We start from the raw sequence: 21,817 nt of genomic DNA, 5'->3' as shown, positions 1-21,817 counted from the left end.
GCTCGCCTCCTCCATCAGCTGCATTTAGAGGGATGCTGTAGACGCCTCAGATTCCTGGCATAGGCAGGCTCCTGAGCTCCATACGTGCACACATAGCTCCGGCATCACTAATGTTCTATCTATATTATAACCGCCGCCACTTGGCATCCACGATCATGTTTAATTGCTGCCGTTATTTATAGAATTAAGTGTACATTTGATTTTGTCGCATTCGGTTTCTGATTTCCACCAGTAGAAGGTCACCCGTGCTGAATCAGCAGATGGGCCTGTATATAAGAAGGGATGGCGTCCCACTGCTGCAGCTTCAGACTTTACGGTAAGTGCAGCAGCTCTGGGCGCACATTTAAGTCGTTTTACAGCTCGTTTGAGGGTGTGCAGCAAAGGTACCCCTCAAGAACTCCCTTCATGCCCTCAGGCACCCTTTCCCCCTCACACCGAGTCCGAGCAAAACTAAGCATTGTGACAAAAATGAAGCATTCGTAACTTAAAGTGTCAATGCGTGCACGTAGCTTAAGTTGCAAAAAAGCAAACTGATGTGATGTTTGATCGGAATGACTTATGTGCTGTGCTTTTTTTGCAGGGGCTCGGTGAAGGTTTTGGTTTCTGAAGCTAAAGGCATTGGGAGGTAAGACTCGAGTCCACTGAGGGGGACATTAAAGCATGAATCAACAGGTTTACACAACCCCTTGTAGTCCTTTGCACGGGGTATTCCGTGCTGAGCTGCATAAATCCTAATCCAACAGAAGCGCGTAGAAGTGAGCGAGGCTGGAGGGAGAGAAGCCTCTCTGAGCCTGTGTGCGGGTGCACTCCCCCCCCCCTCTCCCCAGGATGCTGCACTCCCGGCCCAGGATGCTGCCCCCCCCCCCCCCCCGGACGCTTCACCGTAAATAAACAGGGTACCACCGACAGAGCCTTCAGACTCAGGTGAGGCCTCCCATCCATGGTGTGAGGAGCGACAGATAACGTGCCAATGTTCCCACCAAGAAAAGATCTTCGTAGCCTCGCCTTCCGTCATTTGAAAGAAGCACCCACAATGATTAGGACGCAGTTTGCACTCCAAGTCCAGGCTTCCTGCGCTTCTGGCCGAGAGGCCATTCCCATGGGTCTGGGATGTAGTCACTCCCACAAAACTCCACTATTTCCAAACCTCTGACGTTTAGACTTTAATAGCAGAAAAAAAATGGGGGTTGGAAAGAAGTTTGGTCGAGAAAAACTGGGCAGCACACTATCACCTTTATAGTGCACTCTTGGACAAAACAGAAGACACCCACGACTAGTTGTGAGATCAGTGGATACGTTTCATCGCTTTTTGAACTCGTGGGAGAGCTGCAAAGTGAAGAATATACTTTAGAGTAATGGAGCGGGAAGAATATACTCTACAATTACTTTAGAGTAATGATGTCACTAAACTGCTATGCATGTACCAAATGCGCATCCAGGAAACGCAAATAACACATATTAAGAGGCCAACTTCTAAGACCCACCCGGAACACCTTCAGAATCTCAAAAATTCAACAACTCTGTATGACACGAATCAGAAAATCCGTGTTTATTTTAATTGAAAAAAAAACGTCCGTATGAAAGTAAAGGTTATTCCTTGTTTCCTCCCACTGGAATGTCACATTTCTCAAGAGCTTCAGATGAAGTAGGAATAATACGGTCAAACCAGGGAGGGGCACAAAGTCCCTTCTAACAAGATACTGTAGTGCACCTTCCAGGAGCCTGGACTGAGATTAACCCCTTCCTGGCCCCTGTTGAGTGTGAGACAAATTGTCATTTGCTTCCCAGTTAGGTCTCTGAGGCTGGATCGGCAGTCATCCCTCCAGGGGGCTGAAGGCGACTCTCGCCTTATTAAGAGGGTTTTATTACAGCGCTTAGATGCCACTGCTAGTTAAATAGCTGCTCGTGGGTCGTTAACTATTTATTTATGGAACCTGGCCGACTTTCATGGGGCCGTAACTTTGAGACTTTAATGGCCTCAGTTGGGATTCTCTACATCGTGAGGCAGATTGGTGTAACTCTTGGGCGGGGGTCAGTCTTTGCGGTGCCGCTGACCCATATTTAACAGAATGCGCTTAAAGACACTCTTCCTTAGAACAGATGCCCCGGGGGGAGAGCCTTCTCTGCATCTTCCAGACTCCCCTCCCCCCCCCACCCCCAGCAGTGAAACACATCGAGGGGACGCAGGGACATCTCAACAATTTGGGGGGCCCTGGGCCAAAGTATTTTGGGGGGTCTTGCTCGGATCAGCATTGAATTTATGATCCCATTTCAGCTCTTTTATGCCCCCTGTGGGACACTGGTCCAAATTATAATTTAGTTTAACATCTAATATTCATGGGTAGTGGCATGTGTTTTTTCAATTTTATAATACATAATCAGCTTACTAATATTATTGCAAATAATCTCTGTGACCCCCCTCCAATTTCTCACATGTGAGGTCCTCTTATGATCTAAAAGAAAAGAATCAGCTGTTGCATGGGGTGGAAATACGTAAACATTTCTCTGCAAAATGTCTGTAATAGCCTCCCATACACCACCCACATTATAACTAAATTAAAGGATCATCGTACTTAAAACAATATGTTTAAGAATGATTTAAGGTCATCAGGGCAAGACACTGCAGAATGGCGCTAGCTCTTCCAGGGGGGCCCGTGGAAGACTGGGGTTGTGGCCTGGGCCCACTTTGGCCATGCCTTAAAACGTCTCTTGGGGGACTCCCTTAGAATTGTTGTAGCTCTGCACTGGGGCATCAGCCCCATCCAGGCGGAGGCTGCACTGACACTCGCCTGTAGTGGGAGATCATTCCCCAGTCACTCAGTACTCCAGCCTGGAACCAGGCAGGGGGGGTGACTGCCACCAACAGCACGCGCCGCGCGGCCCTGCTCCATCACCTGGGAGATCAAAATGCGATATCTATCAGTCAATGACGCGTGATCCTCTAGGACCATCTGGTCCCAGATGATGAACGCCTTCTGGGAGGGGCTGCCAAGGACACCCGCCAAGCCCTTCATGGAACTCCTCAGCACGGTGGGCATCAGCCTCTGTAGTCCATGGGGTAACCGGGCACCTCCTGGGGCATAGACCCAGCTTCAATGTGACATTCTGCAAAGCTGCATTTGACTTGATACTGTGAAGGTTATCAATAAAGGGGATGAAAATTGGAGACAGGTGCATTTTATGTATAGTCTACAAGATCACATGGTGTCTGCGGGGTCGCCAGCAGCACTTCTCTGCCTAGAGGCACTTACCATAAAATATATGGCACACACCACCTTGTTGCAGGACACCACTGAAGAGTCAACGACCAGGCACAGTACATTACCTTACAAAATGCATGTATAAATTAAGGAATGAAGTGAACAAATGTTTAATGTGCAACATTCAACTGAGGGATGGGTCTGCGTTCTATAGCTGAGATTCTGACATCTGTGTTTTTTTCTAATTCAGCCCCTTTCAATGTATTGAATGTATGATAATCCACCTGGTAGGAGCGGGGTGACAGAAAAAAATTAGTTACATATAGGTGGCCAACAAGACCGAAAATGGTATTTATGTTTTGCAAAATTACAGGAGTTACTTTGAGAGCGTATATCCAAATTAATTAAACTCCCTCTACAATCTATAGTTTGTAGTCCATTTATTTAAAGATTCTTGCAGCTGATGCACATTTTAGTCTGATTTCCTTGGAAGATTAGTTTGCTTAGTGTGCTGGATAGTTACAATAAGGGCCAACCTTTATCAAAGTTCACCAGCCGCCACTGAGTCAACACACTGTAAGGACTGAACCTTTTCTGGGACAGTGTGAGCTTTCAGTATGGTGCAAGGTGCAGGGCGGAGAGAGCTGGAAACGCATCAGGTCTTTCAAGCACAGCAGGCTTCACGCATGCTGCAGCACAGCAAAGGTGATGATTGCTCTGCAGAGGCCCATTCAGTCTCCAGCTACATCAATGCTGGCCTCTCTGCACTGACTACCACAGGGGTCCAATCAGAGGGAATTGTGGGGTGGCTTTGGTGAATTGGACCCCTACCCAGCGCTTTAAATGGGACAAAAATAAGTGCAGGTACTCATTAAAATGAACTAGAGGTGTTGAGAGGGAGCGGGGCTTAAGGCAAGACATGATGATACTTCATGACCAGCCGTGGTCGGTAGTGGGAGTACCTGCCGGGCGGTGACGTGGGGAGGGGGAGGGGCAGGGTGGGGGTAGTAATCTATGGATTACGGAGCTTTACAGGCAAGTAAACATATTAATACATTTTAAAAATTTAGTTCCGCGCACTGCATCGCATTTGGGGATGCAGTGCATGCAACAAAATAAATTGTATTTATTATTATGTTCACTTACCTGTAAAGCTCTGTAATCCATAGATTACTACCCCCCACCCTGCCCCTCCCCCTCCCCACCTCACCGCCCGGCAGGTACTCCCACTACCAACCGCGGCTGTTCATGACTTCTATATTAGTTGCAGCACACACCAAAACACATGAGAAATGTGTTTACATAAACAAAGCGAGTTAACTCATTACACAAAATGAAAGAGAAATGCTATATGTTAACATTTACTTTTTTTGCAATAGATGCACCTTCTTAATGCCATACTGTTAATTGCTGTTGTTTGGCACAAAACCATATATTTTTCAGCACATGAGTAGGAAGAAACTGAAAATACCCTCACGTTGCACCAAAGTTCTTATGGCACCAAGCAAATTAAGCAAATCATCATGACCCTCCTCAGAAGATATCTCTTGTCTCTTCCATAGATCTATCCATTCATCCTACCCTTTACCTGCTGATGTCCACTGTTTAACCGTTACATTCCGTTGTCTATTCTGTCTTTTATTCATCATTCAGTTTTCACCAATGTTCCCTCTAATTATTTTCCTCTGTGTGCGGCAGTGGAGGGTCTCTGTGCATTGCAACCATGACTATGTGTGCCAGGAACGAAACCGCGCGTGTCTGCGGCACCAAATGGCACTCAAAACGTAAAGATGGTGCATTTTCACACATACAGCGCCACAATAAGGGTCTTAAGGGCAGTTTTCAAATTTATTGTATTGCTTGTATTTTCATTGTTGTGTCTGTGACTGCTGTTGTCTGTCTTCCCCGCTGCCTGTACGTGGTCCGTGCCCCTTTTTCATCCCTCTGTTCCCCTCGCTGTCCCCGTGCTCTCTCTGCCCGGTCTTTCCTTCTGTACCCCTCGCTGCCCGTGTCTCTGCCCCATTTTCCCTTCTGTTCCCCTCGCTGCCCCCGTGCCTCTCTGCTCGTTCTGCCTTCTGTTCTTAGCTGCCCCTATATTTCCCGTATTCTGTATTTTGCCTCTGTGCCATTAGTTTATTGTGCTCGTCTGCCCTCTGTGCCACTAGTTCTTTGTGCCTTTGTGCCCTCTGTTCCACTCGTTTTTCCCTCGTTTTTTGTGCCCTTCTGCCCTCTGTTCCACTCGTTTTTTGTGCCCTTCTGCCCTCTGTGGTACAAAAGGGGGTGGTGATGAACGGAGCATCTGAACCAATCAAACACTCACACCCAGTCAAAAGATCTGGGTTTGATCCATCACCGTTCTTTAGCCCACTATGCCACCCCAGTTCAGACATAGCTGTATGCAAATCAGTCTGACCCTGTGCCTCATGGGAACAGTCCAGCCCGAACTGCCAAGCCATGCCTTCCCTGGACCGGAAACAAGCTTCCGAGGACCGGTTTCTGGCATTCCAGCCGTCTTCAGCCCGGCTTGCTTAAATCCAGTGGCAAAGTGAGCAAGGGACTCACGTCTGAGCATACCCTGCCACACTTACGGCGGCGAAGCGGTACAAAAGAGGGTGGTGATGGACGCAGTATCTGAACCAATCAAACACTCACACCCAGTCAAAAGATCTGGGTTTGATCCATCACCGTTCTTTAGCCCACTCTGCCACCCCAGATCAGACATGGCTGTATGCAAATCAGTCTGACCCTGTCCTCATGGGAACAGTCCAGCCCGAACTGCCAAGCCATGCCTTCCCTGGACCGGAAACAAGCTTCCGAGGACCGGTTTCTGGCATTCCAGCCGTCTTCAGCCCGGCTTGCTTGAATCCAGTGGCAAAGTGAGCAAGGGACTCACGTCTGAGCATACCCTGCCACACTTATGGCGGCCAAAGCGGTACAAAAGGGGGTGGTGATGGACGGAGCATCTGAACCAATCAAACACTCACACCCAGTCAAAAGATCTGGGTTTGATCCATCACCGTTCTTTAGCCCACTCTGCCACCCCAGTTCAGACATGGCAGTATGCAAATCAGTCTGACACTGTGCCTCATGGGAACAGTCCAGCCCGAACTGCCAAGCCATGCCTTCCCTGGACCGGAAACAAGCTTCCGAGGACCGGTTTCTGGCATTCCAGCCGGCTTCAGCCGGCTTGCTTGAATCCAGTGGCAAAGTGAGCAAGGGACTCACGTCTGAGCATACCCTGCCACACTTATGGCGGCCAAAGCGGTACAAAAGGGGGTGGTGATGGACGGAGCATCTGAACCAATCAAACACTGACACCCAGTCAAAAGATCTGGGTTTGATCCATCACCGTTCTTTAGCCCACTCTGCCACCCCAGTTCAGACATGGCTGTATGCAAATCAGTCTGACCCTGTGCCTCATGGGAACAGTCCAGCCCGAACTGCCAAGCCATGCCTTCCCTGGACCGGAAACAAGCTTCCGAGAACCGGTTTCTGGCATTCCAGCCGTCTTCAGCCCAGCTTGCTTGCATCCAGTGGCAAAGTGAGCAAGGGACTCACGTCTGAGCATATCCTGCCAGACTTATGGCGGCCAAAGTGGTACAAAAGGGGGTGGTGATGTACGGAGCATCTGAACCAATCAAACACTCACACCCAGTCAAAAGATCTGGGTTTGATCCATCACGTTCTTTAGCCCACTCTGCCACCCCAGTTCAGACATGGCTGTATGCACATCAGTCTGACCCTGTGCCTCATGGGAACAGTCCAGCCCGAACTGCCAAGCCATGCCTTCCCTGGACCGGAAACAAGCTTCAGAGGACCAGTTTCTGGCATTCCAGCCGTCTTCAGCCTGGCTTGCTTGAATCCAGTGTCAAAGTGAGCAAGGGACTCACGTCTGAGCATACCCTGCCACACTTATGGCGGCCAAAGCGGTACAAAAGGGGGTGGTGATGGACGGAGCATCTGAACCAATCAAACACTCACACCCAGTCAAAAGATCTGGGTTTGATCCATCACCGTTCTTTAGCCCACTCTGCCACCCCAGTTCAGACATGGCTGTATGCAAATCAGTCTGACCCTGTGCCTCATGTGAATAGTCCAGCCCGAACTGCCAAGCCATGCCTTCCCTGGACCGGAAACAAGCTTCCGAGGACCGGTTTCTGGCATTCCAGCCGTCTTCAGCCCGGCTTGCTTGAATCCAGTGGCAAAGTGAGCAAGGGACTCACGTCTGAGCATACCCTGCCACACTTATGGCGGCCAAAGCGGTACAAAAGGGGGTGGTGATGGACGGAGCATCTGAACCAATCAAACACTCACACCCAGTCAAAAGATCTGGGTTTGATCCATCACCGTTCTTTAGCCCACTCTGCCACCCCAGATCAGACATGGCTGTATGCAAATCAGTCTGACCCTGTCCTCATGGGAACAGTCCAGCCCGAACTGCCAAGCCATGCCTTCCCTGGACCGGAAACAAGCTTCCGAGGACCGGTTTCTGGCATTCCAGCCGTCTTCAGCCCGGCTTGCTTGAATCCAGTGGCAAAGTGAGCAAGGGACTCACGTCTGAGCATACCCTGCCACACTTATGGCGGCCAAAGCGGTACAAAAGGGGGTGGTGATGGACGGAGCATCTGAACCAATCAAACACTCACACCCAGTCAAAAGATCTGGGTTTGATCCATCACCGTTCTTTAGCCCACTCTGCCACCCCAGTTCAGACATGGCAGTATGCAAATCAGTCTGACCCTGTGCCTCATGGGAACAGTCCAGCCCGAACTGCCAAGCCATGCCTTCCCTGGACCGGAAACAAGCTTCCGAGGACCGGTTTCTGGCATTCCAGCCGGCTTCAGCCGGCTTGCTTGAATCCAGTGGCAAAGTGAGCAAGGGACTCACGTCTGAGCATACCCTGCCACACTTATGGCGGCCAAAGCGGTACAAAAGGGGGTGGTGATGGACGGAGCATCTGAACCAATCAAACACTGACACCCAGTCAAAAGATCTGGGTTTGATCCATCACCGTTCTTTAGCCCACTCTGCCACCCCAGTTCAGACATGGCTGTATGCAAATCAGTCTGACCCTGTGCCTCATGGGAACAGTCCAGCCCGAACTGCCAAGCCATGCCTTCCCTGGACCGGAAACAAGCTTCCGAGAACCGGTTTCTGGCATTCCAGCCGTCTTCAGCCCAGCTTGCTTGCATCCAGTGGCAAAGTGAGCAAGGGACTCACGTCTGAGCATATCCTGCCAGACTTATGGCGGCCAAAGTGGTACAAAAGGGGGTGGTGATGTACGGAGCATCTGAACCAATCAAACACTCACACCCAGTCAAAAGATCTGGGTTTGATCCATCACGTTCTTTAGCCCACTCTGCCACCCCAGTTCAGACATGGCTGTATGCACATCAGTCTGACCCTGTGCCTCATGGGAACAGTCCAGCCCGAACTGCCAAGCCATGCCTTCCCTGGACCGGAAACAAGCTTCAGAGGACCAGTTTCTGGCATTCCAGCCGTCTTCAGCCTGGCTTGCTTGAATCCAGTGTCAAAGTGAGCAAGGGACTCACGTCTGAGCATACCCTGCCACACTTATGGCGGCCAAAGCGGTACAAAAGGGGGTGGTGATGGACGGAGCATCTGAACCAATCAAACACTCACACCCAGTCAAAAGATCTGGGTTTGATCCATCACCGTTCTTTAGCCCACTCTGCCACCCCAGTTCAGACATGGCTGTATGCAAATCAGTCTGACCCTGTGCCTCATGGGAACAGTCCAGCCCGAACTGCCAAGCCATGCCTTCCCTGGACCGGAAACAAGCTTCCGAGGACCGGTTTCTGGCATTCCAGCCGTCTTCAGCCTGGCTTGCTTGAATCCAGTGGCAAAGTGAGCAAGGGACTCACATCTGAGCATACCCTGCCACACTTATGGCGGCCAAAGCGGTACAAAAGGGGGTGGTGATGGACGGAGCATCTGAACCAATCAAACACTCACACCCAGTCAAAAGATCTGGGTTTGATCCATCACCGTTCTTTAGCCCACTCTGCCACCCCAGTTCAGACATGGCTGTATGCAAATCAGTCTGACCCTGTGCCTCATGGGAACAGTCCAGCCCGAACTGCCAAGCCATGCCTTCCCTGGACCGGAAACAAGCTTCCGAGGACCGGTTTCTGGCATTCCAGCCGTCTTCAGCCTGGCTTGCTTGAATCCAGTGGCAAAGTGAGCAAGGGACTCACGTCTGAGCATACCCTGCCACACTTATGGCGGCCAAAGTGGTACAAAAGGGGTTGGTGATGGACGGAGCATCTGAACCAATCAAACACTCACACCCAGTCAAAAGATCTGGGTTTGATCCATCACCGTTCTTTAGCCCACTCTGCCACCCCAGTTCAGACATGGCTGTATGCAAATCAGTCTGACCCTGTGCCTCATGGGAACAGTCGAGCCCGAACTGCCAAGCCATGCTTTCCCTGGACCGGAAACAAGCTTCCGAGGACCGGTTTCTGGCATTCCAGCCGTCTTCAGCCCGGCTTGCTTGAATCCAGTGGCAAAGTGAGCAAGGGACTCACGTCTGAGCATACCCTGCCACACTTATGGCGGCCAAAGCGGAACAAAAGGGGGTGGTGATGGACGGAGCATCTGAACCAATCAAACACTCACACCCAGTCAAAAGATCTGGGTTTGATCCATCACCGTTCTTTAGCCCACTCTGCCACCCCAGTTCAGACATGGCTGTATGCAAATCAGTCTGACCCTGTGCCTCATGGGAACAGTCCAGCCCGAACTGCCAAGCCATGCCTTCCCTGGACCGGAAACAAGCTTCCGAGGACCGGTTTCTGGCATTCCAGCTATCTTCAGCCCGGCTTGCTTGAATCCAGTGGCAAAGTGAGCAAGGGACTCACGTCTGAGCATACCCTGCCACACTTATGGCGGCCAAAGCGGTACAAAAGGGGGTGGTGATGGACGGAGCATCTGAACCAATCAAACACTCAGACCCAGTCAAAAGATCTGGGTTTGATCCATCACCGTTCTTTAGCCTACTCTGCCACCCCAGTTCAGACATGGCTGTATGCAAATCAGTCTGACCCTGTGCCTCTTGGGAACAGTCCAGCCCGAACTGCCAAGCCATGCCTTCCCTGGACCGGAAACAAGCTTCCGAGGACCAGTTTCTGGCATTCCAGCCGTCTTCAGCCCGGCTTGCTTGAATCCAGTGGCAAAGTGAGCAAGGGACTCACGTCTGAGCATACCCTGCCACACTTATGGCGGCCAAAGCGGTACAAAAGGGGGTGGTGATGGACGGAGCATCTGAACCAATCAAACACTCACACCCAGTCAAAAGATCTGGGTTTGATCCATCACCATTCTTTAGCCCACTCTGCCACCCCAGTTCAGACATGGCTGTATGCAAATCAGTCTGACCCTGTGCCTCATGGGAACAGTCCAGCCCGAACTGCCAAGCCATGCCTTCCCTGGACCGGAAACAAGCTTCCGAGGACCGGTTTCTGGCATTCCAGCCGTCTTCAGCCCGGCTTGCTTGAATCCAGTGGCAAAGTGAGCAAGGGACTCACGTCTGAGCATACCCTGCCACACTTATGGCGGCCAAAGCGGTACAAAAGGGGGTGGTGATGGACGGATCATCTGAACCAATCAAACACTCACACCCAGTCAAAAGATCTGGGTTTGATCCATCACCGTTCTTTAGCCCACTCTGCCACCCCAGTTCAGACATGGTTGTATGCAAATCAGTCTGACCCTGTGCCTCATGGGAACAGTCCAGCCCGAACTGCCAAGCCATGCCTTCCCTGGACCGGAAACAAGTTTCCGAGGACCGGTTTCTGGCATTCCAGCTATCTTCAGCCCGGCTTGCTTGAATCCAGTGGCAAAGTGAGCAAGGGACTCACGTCTGAGCATACCCTGCCACACTTATGGCGGCCAAAGCGGTACAAAAGGGGGTGGTGATGGACGGAGCATCTGAACCAATCAAACACTCACACCCAGTCAAAAGATCTGGGTTTGATCCATCACCGTTCTTTAGCCCACTCTGCCACCCCAGTTCAGACATGGCTGTATGCAAATCAGTCTGACCCTGTGCCTCATGGGAACAGTCGAGCCCGAACTGCCAAGCCATGCTTTCCCTGGACCGGAAACAAGCTTCCGAGGACCGGTTTCTGGCATTCCAGCCGTCTTCAGCCCGGCTCGCTTGAATCCAGTGGCAAAGTGAGCAAGGGACTCACGTCTGAGCATACCCTGCCACACTTATGGCGGCCAAAGCGGAACAAAAGGGGGTGGTGATGGACGGAGCATCTGAACCAATCAAACACTCACACCCAGTCAAAAGATCTGGGTTTGATCCATCACCGTTCTTTAGCCCACTCTGCCACCCCAGTTCAGACATGGCTGTATGCAAATCAGTCTGACCCTGTGCCTCATGGGAACAGTCCAGCCCGAACTGCCAAGCCATGCCTTCCCTGGACCGGAAACAAGCTTCCGAAGACCGGTTTCTGGCATTCCAGCTATCTTCAGCCCGGCTTGCTTGAATCCAGTGGGAAAGTGAGCAAGGGACTCACGTCTGAGCATACCCTGCCACACTTATGGCGGCCAAAGCGGTACAAAAGGGGGTGGTGATGGACGGAGCATCTGAACCAATCAAACACTCAGACCCAGTCAAAAGATCTGGGTTTGATCCATCACCGTTCTTTAGCCTACTCTGCCACCCCAGTTCAGACATGGCTGTATGCAAATCAGTCTGACCCTGTGCCTCTTGGGAACAGTCCAGCCCGAACTGCCAAGCCATGCCTTCCTTGGACCGGAAACAAGCTTCCGAGGACCAGTTTCTGGCATTCCAGCCGTCTTCAGCCCGGCTTGCTTGAATCCAGTGGCAAAGTGAGCAAGGGACTCACGTCTGAGCATACCCTGCCACACTTATGGCGGCCAAAGCGGTACAAAAGGGGGTGGTGATGGACGGAGCATCTGAACCAATCAAACACTCACACCCAGTCAAAAGATCTGGGTTTGATCCATCACCATTCTTTAGCCCACTCTGCCACCCCAGTTCAGACATGGCTGTATGCAAATCAGTCTGACCCTGTGCCTCATGGGAACAGTCCAGCCCGAACTGCCAAGCCATGCCTTCCCTGGACCGGAAACAAGCTTCCGAGGACCGGTTTCTGGCATTCCAGCCGTCTTCAGCCCGGCTTGCTTGAATCCAGTGGCAAAGTGAGCAAGGGACTCACGTCTGAGCATACCCTGCCACACTTATGGCGGCCAAAGCGGTACAAAAGGGGGTGGTGATGGACGGATCATCTGAACCAATCAAACACTCACACCCAGTCAAAAGATCTGGGTTTGATCCATCACCGTTCTTTAGCCCACTCTGCCACCCCAGTTCAGACATGGTTGTATGCAAATCAGTCTGACCCTGTGCCTCATGGGAACAGTCCAGCCCGAACTGCCAAGCCATGCCTTCCCTGGACCGGAAACAAGTTTCCGAGGACCGGTTTCTGGCATTCCAGCCGTCTTCAGCCCGGCTTGCTTGAATCCAGTGGCAAAGTGAGCAAGGGACTCACGTCTGAGCGTACCCTGCCACACTTATGGCGGCCAAAGCGGTACAAAAGGGGGTGGTGATGGACGGAGCATCTGAACCAATCAAACACTCATACCCAGTCAAAAGATCTGGGTTTGATCCATCACCGTTCTTTAGCCCACTCTGCCACCCCAGTTCAGACATAGCTGTATGCAAATCAGTCTGACCCTGTGCCTCATGGGAACAGTCCAGCCTGAACTGCCAAGCCATGCCTTCCCTGGACCGGAAACAAGCTTCCGAGGACCGGTTTCTGGCATTCCAGCCGTCTTCAGCCTGGCTTGCTTGAATCCAGTGGCAAAGTGAGCAAGGGACTCACGTCTGAGCATACCCTGCCACACTTATGGCGGCCAAAGCGGTACAAAAGGGGGTGGTGATGGACGGAGCATCTGAACCAATCAAACACTCACACCCAGTCAAAAGATCTGGGTTTGATCCATCACCGTTCTTTAGTCCACTCTGCCACCCCAGTTCAGACATGGCTGTATGCAAATCAGTCTGACCCTGTGCCTCATGGGAACAGTCCAGCCCGAACTGCCAAGCCATGCCTTCCCTGGACCGGAAACAAGCTTCCGAGGACCGGTTTCTGGCATTCCAGCCGTCATCAGCCCGGCTTGCTTGAATCCAGTGGCAAAGTGAGCAAGGGACTCACGTCTGAGCATACCCTGCCACACTTATGGCGGCCAAAGCGGTACAAAAGGGGGTGGTGATGGACGGAGCATCTGAACCAATCAAACACTCACACCCAGTCAAAAGATCTGGGTTTGATTCATCACCGTTCTTTAGCCCACTCTGCCACCCCAGTTCAGACATGGCTGTATGCAAATCAGTCTGACCCTGTGCCTCATGGGAACAGTCCAGCCCGAACTGCCAAGCCATGCCTTCCCTGGACCGGAAACAAGCTTCCGAGGACCGGTTTCTGGCATTCCAGCCGTCTTCAGTCTGGCTTGCTTGAATCCAGTGGCAAAGTGAGCAAGGGACTCACGTCTGAGCATACCCTGTCACACTTATGGCGGCCAAAGTGGTACAAAAGGGGGTGGTGATGGACGGAGCATCTGAACCAATCAAACACTCACACCCAGTCAAAAGATCTGGGTTTGATCCATCACCGTTCTTTAGCTCACTCTGCCACCCCAGTTCAGACATGGCTGTATGCAAATCAGTCTGACCCTGTGCCTCATGGGAACAGTCCAGCCCGAACTGCCAAGCCATGCCTTCCCTGGACCGGAAACAAGCTTCCGAGGACCGGTTTCTGGCATTCCAGTCGTCTTCAGCCCGGCTTGCTAGAATCCAGTGGCAAAAAAAGCCACATCTGCCCTCGGTTCCACTCGTATTTGGTGCCTTTCTGCCCTCTGTTCCATTTCGTTTTCACCTAGTTTTTGTGCCCTTCTGCCCTCTGTTCCACTCGTTTTTTGTGCCTTTCTGCCCTCTTTTCCACTTCGTTTTCCCCTCATTTTTTGTGCCCATCTGCCCTCTGTCCACTAGTTTTTTGTGCCCTTCTGCCCTCTGTTCCACTCGTTTTTTGTGCCCTTCTGCCCTCTGTTCCACTCGTTTTTTGTGCCTTTTAGCCCTCTGTTCCACTCGTCTTCCCCTCGTTTTTTGTGCCCTTTGTTCCACTTGTTTTTTGTGTCTTTCTGCCCTCTGTTCCACTCGTTTTTTATTCCTTTTTGCCCTTTGTGCCACTCGTTTTTTGTGCCCTTCTGCCCTCTGTTCCACTCGTTTTTTGTGCCTTTTAGCCCTCTGTTCTACTCGTTCTGTGCCCTTCTGCCCTCTGTTCCACTCGTATTTGGTGCCTTTCTGCCCTCTGTTCCATTTCGTTTTCCCCTAGTGTTTTGTGCCCTTCTGCCCTCTGTTCCACTCGTTTTTTGTGCCTTTCTGCCCTCTGTTCCACTCGTTTTTTGTTCCTTTCTGCCCTCTGTTCCACTCGTTTTTTGTGCCCTTCTGCCCTCTGTTCCACTCGTTTTTGTGCCCTTCTGCCCTCTGTTCCACTTGTTTTTGTTCCTTTCTTTCCATTCGTTTTTTGTTCCTTTCTGTCCTCTGTTCCGCTCGTTCTTTGTGTCATTTTGCCCTGTGTTCCACTAGTTTTTTGTGCCCTCCTGCGCCACTCGTATTTTCCTTGTTTTTGTGCCCCTTTTGCCTTCTGTTCCGCTCGTTTCCCCAGCCGCTGTGCCCCCTGCGGCCCGCCCCTCTGACTGCCCACTGTGGCCTTTTGTTTAAGTATTGCTGTTAATCAGAGCCCCTTCAGGGCTCCAATTAACAACAATACTTAAACAAAAGGCCACAGTCTGCCTCGCGCTTTACTAACAAAAGCTTAGAGACAGTTTCCAAACACAGGGTGTGCTAAAGTACGCGCTGTGTTTGAAAACTGACTACGCTTTTGTTAGTAAAGCGCGGGGCAGACTGTGGCCTTTTGTTTAAGTATTGTTGTTAATCGGAGCCTGTGAAGGGGCTCTGATTAACAGCAATACTTAAACAAAAGGCCACAGTCTGCCCGGCGCTCCCACATAGCCACAATCCCCACCAGCCCCCTGCCTCCTTACCAGCACTCCCCACGACCGCTCCGCCGCCACCGCAAGGAAAAGTGCCTCATGTTCACGCCGCTCGCTTCTTTAAAGCGGCCGGCGGCGCGACTCCCTCGCGCGAAGTCCTGTGTGCGCTCTCCACGTGAGTGGAGGTGCGCGCGCGCCCTAGAGGGAACGATGGTTTTCACCATTGCGTCTGTCCACCCTTCATATTCAAACCTAGCCATCCATTCATCCATCTCCAAACCTATCCATTCATCCTTTCACTCATCCATCTCTTTATCCATGCTTTCGCTTATTTATTCATCCTTTCACTCATCTATCCATCAACCCTTTCACTCCTTTATTCCATCCACCCTTTCATTCCATTCACCCTTTCACTCAATCCCTCCTTTCACTCATCTATCATCCACCCTTTCATCTATCCTCCCTCACTTTCATTCATCCATCCAATCTTTCGCTTATCCACCCATCATCCGCCCTTTTATTCAATAATCCACCCTCTTTCATCCAGCCATCCATGCTTTCACTCACTCATCCATCCATCTATTCATTCATCCATCCATCAATACATCCACCCTTGTTCACTCATCCATCCATAACATTTACACTATCAATACAACGTTCAGTGCCTCAGCAGGTTCTCCATGAAAGTTGTGACTCGATGTATCATGCTCTTTTTTACAACTCCCTCGGAAACCTCTGTCATCTGACACTTGTTTGCACAAATGCGCAGGATAGTGTGACTGTGATTGACAGCACAGGGCCTGAACAGACCTTGCTCTGTCAAGCACAGCGTGATTGGGAGCACCCGGACATTATTCAAATGAGCCCTGCTGAATAGCTCAGCAGGGGCTCAGATGGGGGGCTGGGGAAGTGTCGCCTTGGCTGCCAGACACACGTTCCACTCCGGCTCACCAGCATAGGCAATGAGCCTTACTTTTCATGAGTACCGGTACACTCTACGGCAGTAGAGAAGTGCTGGTACTGAGAGTGATAAATCTGAGAAGTGCCGGTACTCAGTACCGGTGAGTCCCGGCCCATTTAAAGCACTGCTCCTACCCCCAGTGAAGTGGACAGAAACCATGAGCTCATACCACACAGGCCTCTGAACAGACTGAAAATGACAACAAGCATTTACCTTTACCTGAGCAGAGTCCGACTCAACCACCAACCCAGAAGTACCACCTTGCACTGAGCTGCCCAATTGATCTGGGATAGGATATTGTTGATATTTCGAGCTCCATCCAATATACATAATTAGCAAAGGTTGTAAGGCCAATCCTATATCCCATTCACCAAATTTAAAGATATGCAGAGGTATGTTTGCAGAAGTAAAATGTATTCTTTATAACCAACTTGTTTTTTTTACCCTAGTAACTGTCGGCAGTCATGTCGTCGGACTCAGAAATGGCGGTGTTTGGGGAGGCTGCGCAGTACTTGCGTAAGTCTGAAAAGGAAAGGTTGGAAGCCCAAAACAGGCCATTTGATGCCAAGAACACCTGCTTCGTAGATGACGATAAAGAGCTCTTCGTCAAAGGAACCATCACAGCCCGCGAGGGTGGCAAAGTCACCGTGAAGACCGATGATGGAAGGGTAAAAATAATCTTATACCAACAACGGCGTAAACAAGCCTAGCACAGAATGCAGCCAGACATCTCTGCTCAACTCCAACTTCATCTTTGCCTGTCTTTCTTTCTTTCTAGACTGTAACAGTCAAAGACACCCAAGTCTACCCTCAGAATCCTCCCAAGTACGACAAGATTGAAGACATGGTCATAATGACCCATCTGAATGAAGCCTCTGTGCTGTTTAACCTTGCCGAGCGGTATGCAGCCTGGATGATCTACGTAAGTAAGAATGGAGAAGTTTGAAAGGTCAATAGACATATCCCAGAACATCCCCAAAGAATGTCCAGCCAATGAGCGCAGCCTGTGCCTTACCACCCGAAAAGCAAACCTATCAGCATCTACCATGTCTGAAATGTAGAGCCAATGAGCGCAGCCTGTGCTTTCCACCCGAAAAGCAAACCTATGAGCAGCGGCCGTGTCTGAAATGTACATCATTGATACTTATCGCACTCTTTAACAAGAGGCGTGCCGGTGGTCCCCTCTTAAATCAGACCATTTAGCTAAACAAACTAAATGGAGCAGCCATTTGCTCGCCACAGGTTAAGCTTGTGTTTAACCAGAGGGGATATAGTTTACATAAATTAGCTTACTGAACAGTAGCAACACACAAAATAGCTTCAAATTGCAGAGCATGTTGTTAGTATTTACAGAAGACATATACGCAAACAAAGCTTTATGTAAAAGAGTATGTCCCATACATTCTTTGAAGCCAAGCACAGAATATCACACTCTTATTTATGTACAGGACTTCACTGGAGGGAAAATACCCACCATTAGTACCAGAAGCAAAAGCTAAATACAGAGAATGGACCTCTGACCAATCCCAACCACTGAGTCCCAGTATGTATGATGCTTGCCCCAAGCAGAGGCTAAATAGAGAGAGTGGACCTCTGACCAATCCCAACCACTAACCACCGAGTCCCAGTAGGTATGATGCCTACCCCAAGCAGAGGCTAAATACAGAGTGTAGACCTCTGTGACCAATCCCAACCACCGAGTCACAGTAGGTATGATGCCTACCCCAAGCAGAGGCTAAATACAGAGTAGACCTCTCTGACCAATCCCAACCACCAACCACCGAGTCCCAGTAGGTATGATGCCTTCCCCAAGCAGAAGATAAATACAGAGAGTGGACCTCTGCGACCAATCCCAACCACCAACCACTGAGTCACAAAGGTATGATGCCTGTCCCAAGCAGAGGCTAAATACAGAGAGTGGACCTTTGACCAATCCCACCCACTAACCACAGAATCCCAGTAGGCATGATGCCTGCCCCAAGCAGAAGCTAAATACAGAGAGTGGACCTCTGACCAATCCCAACCACCAACTACTGAGTCCCAGTATGTATGATGCTTGCCCCAAGCAGAGGCTAAATACTGAGAGTGGACCTCTGACCAATCCCAACCACCAACCACCAACCACAGAGACCCAGTAGGCATGATGCCTGCCCCAAGCAGAGGCTAAATACAGAGATTGGACCTCTGACCAATCCCAACCACCAACCACCGAGTCCCAGTACGCATGATGCCTGCCCAGAACAGGAGCCTGTGCAAAACAATGGTTCTGGTAATGAAAATAGGGCCGCAGATAGCAACAATAAGCATTGATAAACTCAACAGACCTGGCACAGGTCTAGTGCATACACACAAAGTTACAATATGCAGGCATCCATGCATACACAGGCACACACAGGTATGAGTACACACAGTCACGTGCACACACACACACACACACACACCCCAAGTCGAAGTGCAGATGCATAGCAAAAACTTGCAGGTATCCTCAAATCACAACAAATTTGACATACACAGACACCAATACATTTATAATTACATACATAAAGACACACATGTATACCTAACAGCACTGGTGCAGGTATACTATCAAGTATTTATTTAAGTACTGTTTTAATAATGCAGCATTAGAAATGTCAGAGCAGACCTGGGCATTGGCTGTGCGGAAGAGATTGGCCTAATAATAGCTCTTCATTGGTGCCTGACTTTAACAGGGCCGCCATCAGTAAAGCGGTTGCACTCACAAGTCTCCAACTTGTGCAACACATCACAGAGATAAATGAAGGACTTGCAATGCATTGGATAACCCAGTAGGTGCTGGAAATTCTGCTCCTGTAGTTTGTGATATTTATTTATCGACACTATCCCACATCCTTCAGGAAGGCTGGGCCAGGGGTGTGGCGGTGTTGTGAAATGCCCTATTCTTTGCCTGGGTGTGTTTGTGCTGGGGAGGGGGAGACGAGATGTCTTCAGAGAATGTACTACTTCCCCTATTGATACTTACCCCTGCCTATGTGCAGACTAATATAAACAAACATTATACCTTAACTCACACTGTCTCACAAGCCAAACACAGAATGGCTATTCGTTGCACTCATACAAAATGTGACTGCCATTGCCTAGTAGATGAAGGGTTCAGGACCAGCCTTCAACTCTACACATACTGTCTTTTTGACTGAAGCAAAGTGAGAATGACACTCTGATAGGCAAATGGCTGAAGATGACATACCAAAAGCCCCTTTCTATAGTTAGTATCACTAAGGCTATGATGCGTTTATCTGTGAGTGTATAATAGACTGCAGAAACAGACAAAGCTGTCCCTAGTCCACTCCCAATGAATAAATCAGTGCCCAACTTTACACTAACCAACACACATACAAATATTGATTATATGGGTACTATATACTGAATGATACTATACAATAGCTTGTGCAAAGCTACAGTTTAACAAACCTAGGAGAATGCGGCAAACATGGTAGGAGGTAAGAAAGCACTCAGAGGGCAAGCAGGTTAGTTGGAGCTTAAGAAGGCCAGACACTGCGGTGGCTCCTCCGTTATGGTGGAGGAGCGACACCCCACTGCTTTCAGCTTAAGGAATAATAAAACGATAACAAAGCATGTTATTATCATTTAAGTTTTCCTTGCTATGCTTGGTATGCCGATTCAAGTGCGGGGCTGGGCCATCCTGATTGTCACTGGGAGACTGGGAGGAGTGGTGCGCACTGCTCCAAGTGCACTTGTCTGTTTGGCCGGCCGTCTTAGGCTGGCCAAACAGACATGTGCACTTAGGTTTCTCCAACCCAGCTCTATTCCGCAGCCGGGTGGAGAAACATCACAGACTCTCAGTGCCTGAGCGAGCATCAAACCAGCCCACTCAGGCCAAATCCTCTTGCTCCTCTCATGCTAGGTATAGCGTGAGAGCAGCATCTGGATTGGATGGGGAGCCTGTGATGTTTCCCAGGGACTACTGTGAGCAGGAGAGCAGAGATGCAAGGGGGCCGGCAGCATCAGGGAAGTATTTTATTTATTTATGTTTAACCACCACCCCTGTGCTCCCCTCCCGTGCTCCAACTGCGCTCCCTCCACCCACTCACCACTTTTTACTTGTATCAGCCGCCACTGCCAGACATCCTTTTGTGCATCACCACTCTGCTCCACCAATTCAAGAGACTAAACCTGTGCTCCCAAAGCAAACCAGCAAACTCAGCCCAAAATGGAAAGATCCACATATCTGGGCAGTGATGGATGCCACGTTTAGGGTCTATCACAATACAAAAGATAACCTATTTCCACAATGCAGAGAAGCACCCAAAATGATTTGCGTAGATTAAAACCTGTGGTTATAACAGCGTGGCAGTCACCACTTTGTAGTTATGGTTCAGGACAGTTTTCCATTGAAAAGGCATTTTTTGAGATGCTGATAGCTTTTAACCCCATAGACATATATGCATCGTTTTTGGCCATTGCATGCGTAGTCTGGTGAGTCCCTGCATGACAATTTTCATGCAGATCCTTGCAGGGGAAAAGTTCTGCTTGTGTGTACGGTCAATAGTGCTTAAGAGATTTACATCAGACTTAACCTGAATCTACAACCCTACTCAGAAAGTGCTTCCTTTGGTGTAGTATCATTCCCTTTCGTATTTTTGGAGGTATAAGCCTGTAAAAATGGTGCAGAGCTGGCTGGAAAGTTTAACACTTTTTTTTATTTCTGTGCTCTTTTGATTTGAGCCTCTTGTCAATCACATTTTGGTTTTTTCACATTAGCTGGTGAAGGTCTCTGGAGATATTTTTTTGCCATTTTGAATACATAAGTCAAGTTTGATTCAGGACTTTTGAGCTGTGGGGGGGGGGGAATACACAGTAATGGGCAGACCCCAGGTGTTCCACCCCAGTGGAGTGCTAAGGGGCACCCAGTGATGTGGAAAAACTCAAGTACCACAAGAATAAAATGCGAACAGAGTAAGTCGCAATTTCAAGTAGTGGATTTGATTTTCATTTTGGGAATAAATTGCGCACTGGATTCAATTAATAATTTTTAAGGCGGTAAAAAATACAGAAAACGGGTGGCTCGGGGAGACAAAGAGAGATAGAGAGGAAGAGAACAAAGTAAGAGGAGGGATAGGGCACACGTGCCAGGTGAGGTGGCTGTGGCCAAGCCCGCTGTACACTATCAAAGACCATGCACAGTGGGAGCCGGTGTTTGTAAAGTGTATTATAAAAAAAACGTACAATTCACTGACGAAGTTGAAAATAGATGGATGCCTTAAATTGTTTTGCTTTGGCCAGCCAGATATTTCTACATTTAATTAAAATCCCTTTCTTTAATTTCAGACGTACTCTGGACTTTTCTGTGCCACTGTGAACCCCTACAAGTGGCTGCCAGTGTACAACCCCGAGGTAGTGGCTGCCTACAGAGGCAAGAAGCGCCAGGAAGCCCCACCTCACATCTTCTCCATCTCTGATAACGCCTATCAGTTCATGTTGACAGGTAATGGTTTACTTGATTTAACAGTTATCATTGTTACTCAAATATAGCAATTCTTAACACAATCTTTTCTGACGTTCCTTGAACAGATCGTGAAAATCAGTCTGTCCTGATCACGTAAGT

The 21,817-nt window shown here is 49.7% G+C and overlaps 1 protein-coding gene across 1 annotated transcript in view; it reads left to right on the top strand.

Annotated features, from left to right (window-relative positions):
- Window positions 1–579: 579 nt before the first annotated feature.
- LOC144785328 (myosin-4-like) overlaps window positions 580–21,817 on the top strand; it is an 86,770-nt gene continuing 65,532 nt past the window's right edge. Inside the window, exons 1-5 of the mRNA XM_078664295.1 lie at window positions 580–625; window positions 16,662–16,880; window positions 16,991–17,134; window positions 21,541–21,697; window positions 21,784–21,811. Coding sequence (XP_078520421.1) covers window positions 16,677–16,880; window positions 16,991–17,134; window positions 21,541–21,697; window positions 21,784–21,811 — 533 coding nt within the window. The 5' untranslated portion in view covers window positions 580–625; window positions 16,662–16,676. The remainder of the gene's footprint in view (window positions 626–16,661; window positions 16,881–16,990; window positions 17,135–21,540; window positions 21,698–21,783; window positions 21,812–21,817) is intronic.

This window comes from Lissotriton helveticus, chromosome 10 (assembly GCF_964261635.1).
Source record: "Lissotriton helveticus chromosome 10, aLisHel1.1, whole genome shotgun sequence".
Classification (NCBI taxonomy): domain Eukaryota; kingdom Metazoa; phylum Chordata; class Amphibia; order Caudata; family Salamandridae; genus Lissotriton; species Lissotriton helveticus.
Note: the sequence above shows the minus strand (reverse complement) of the source record. Positions and strands in the feature narration are given on the sequence as shown.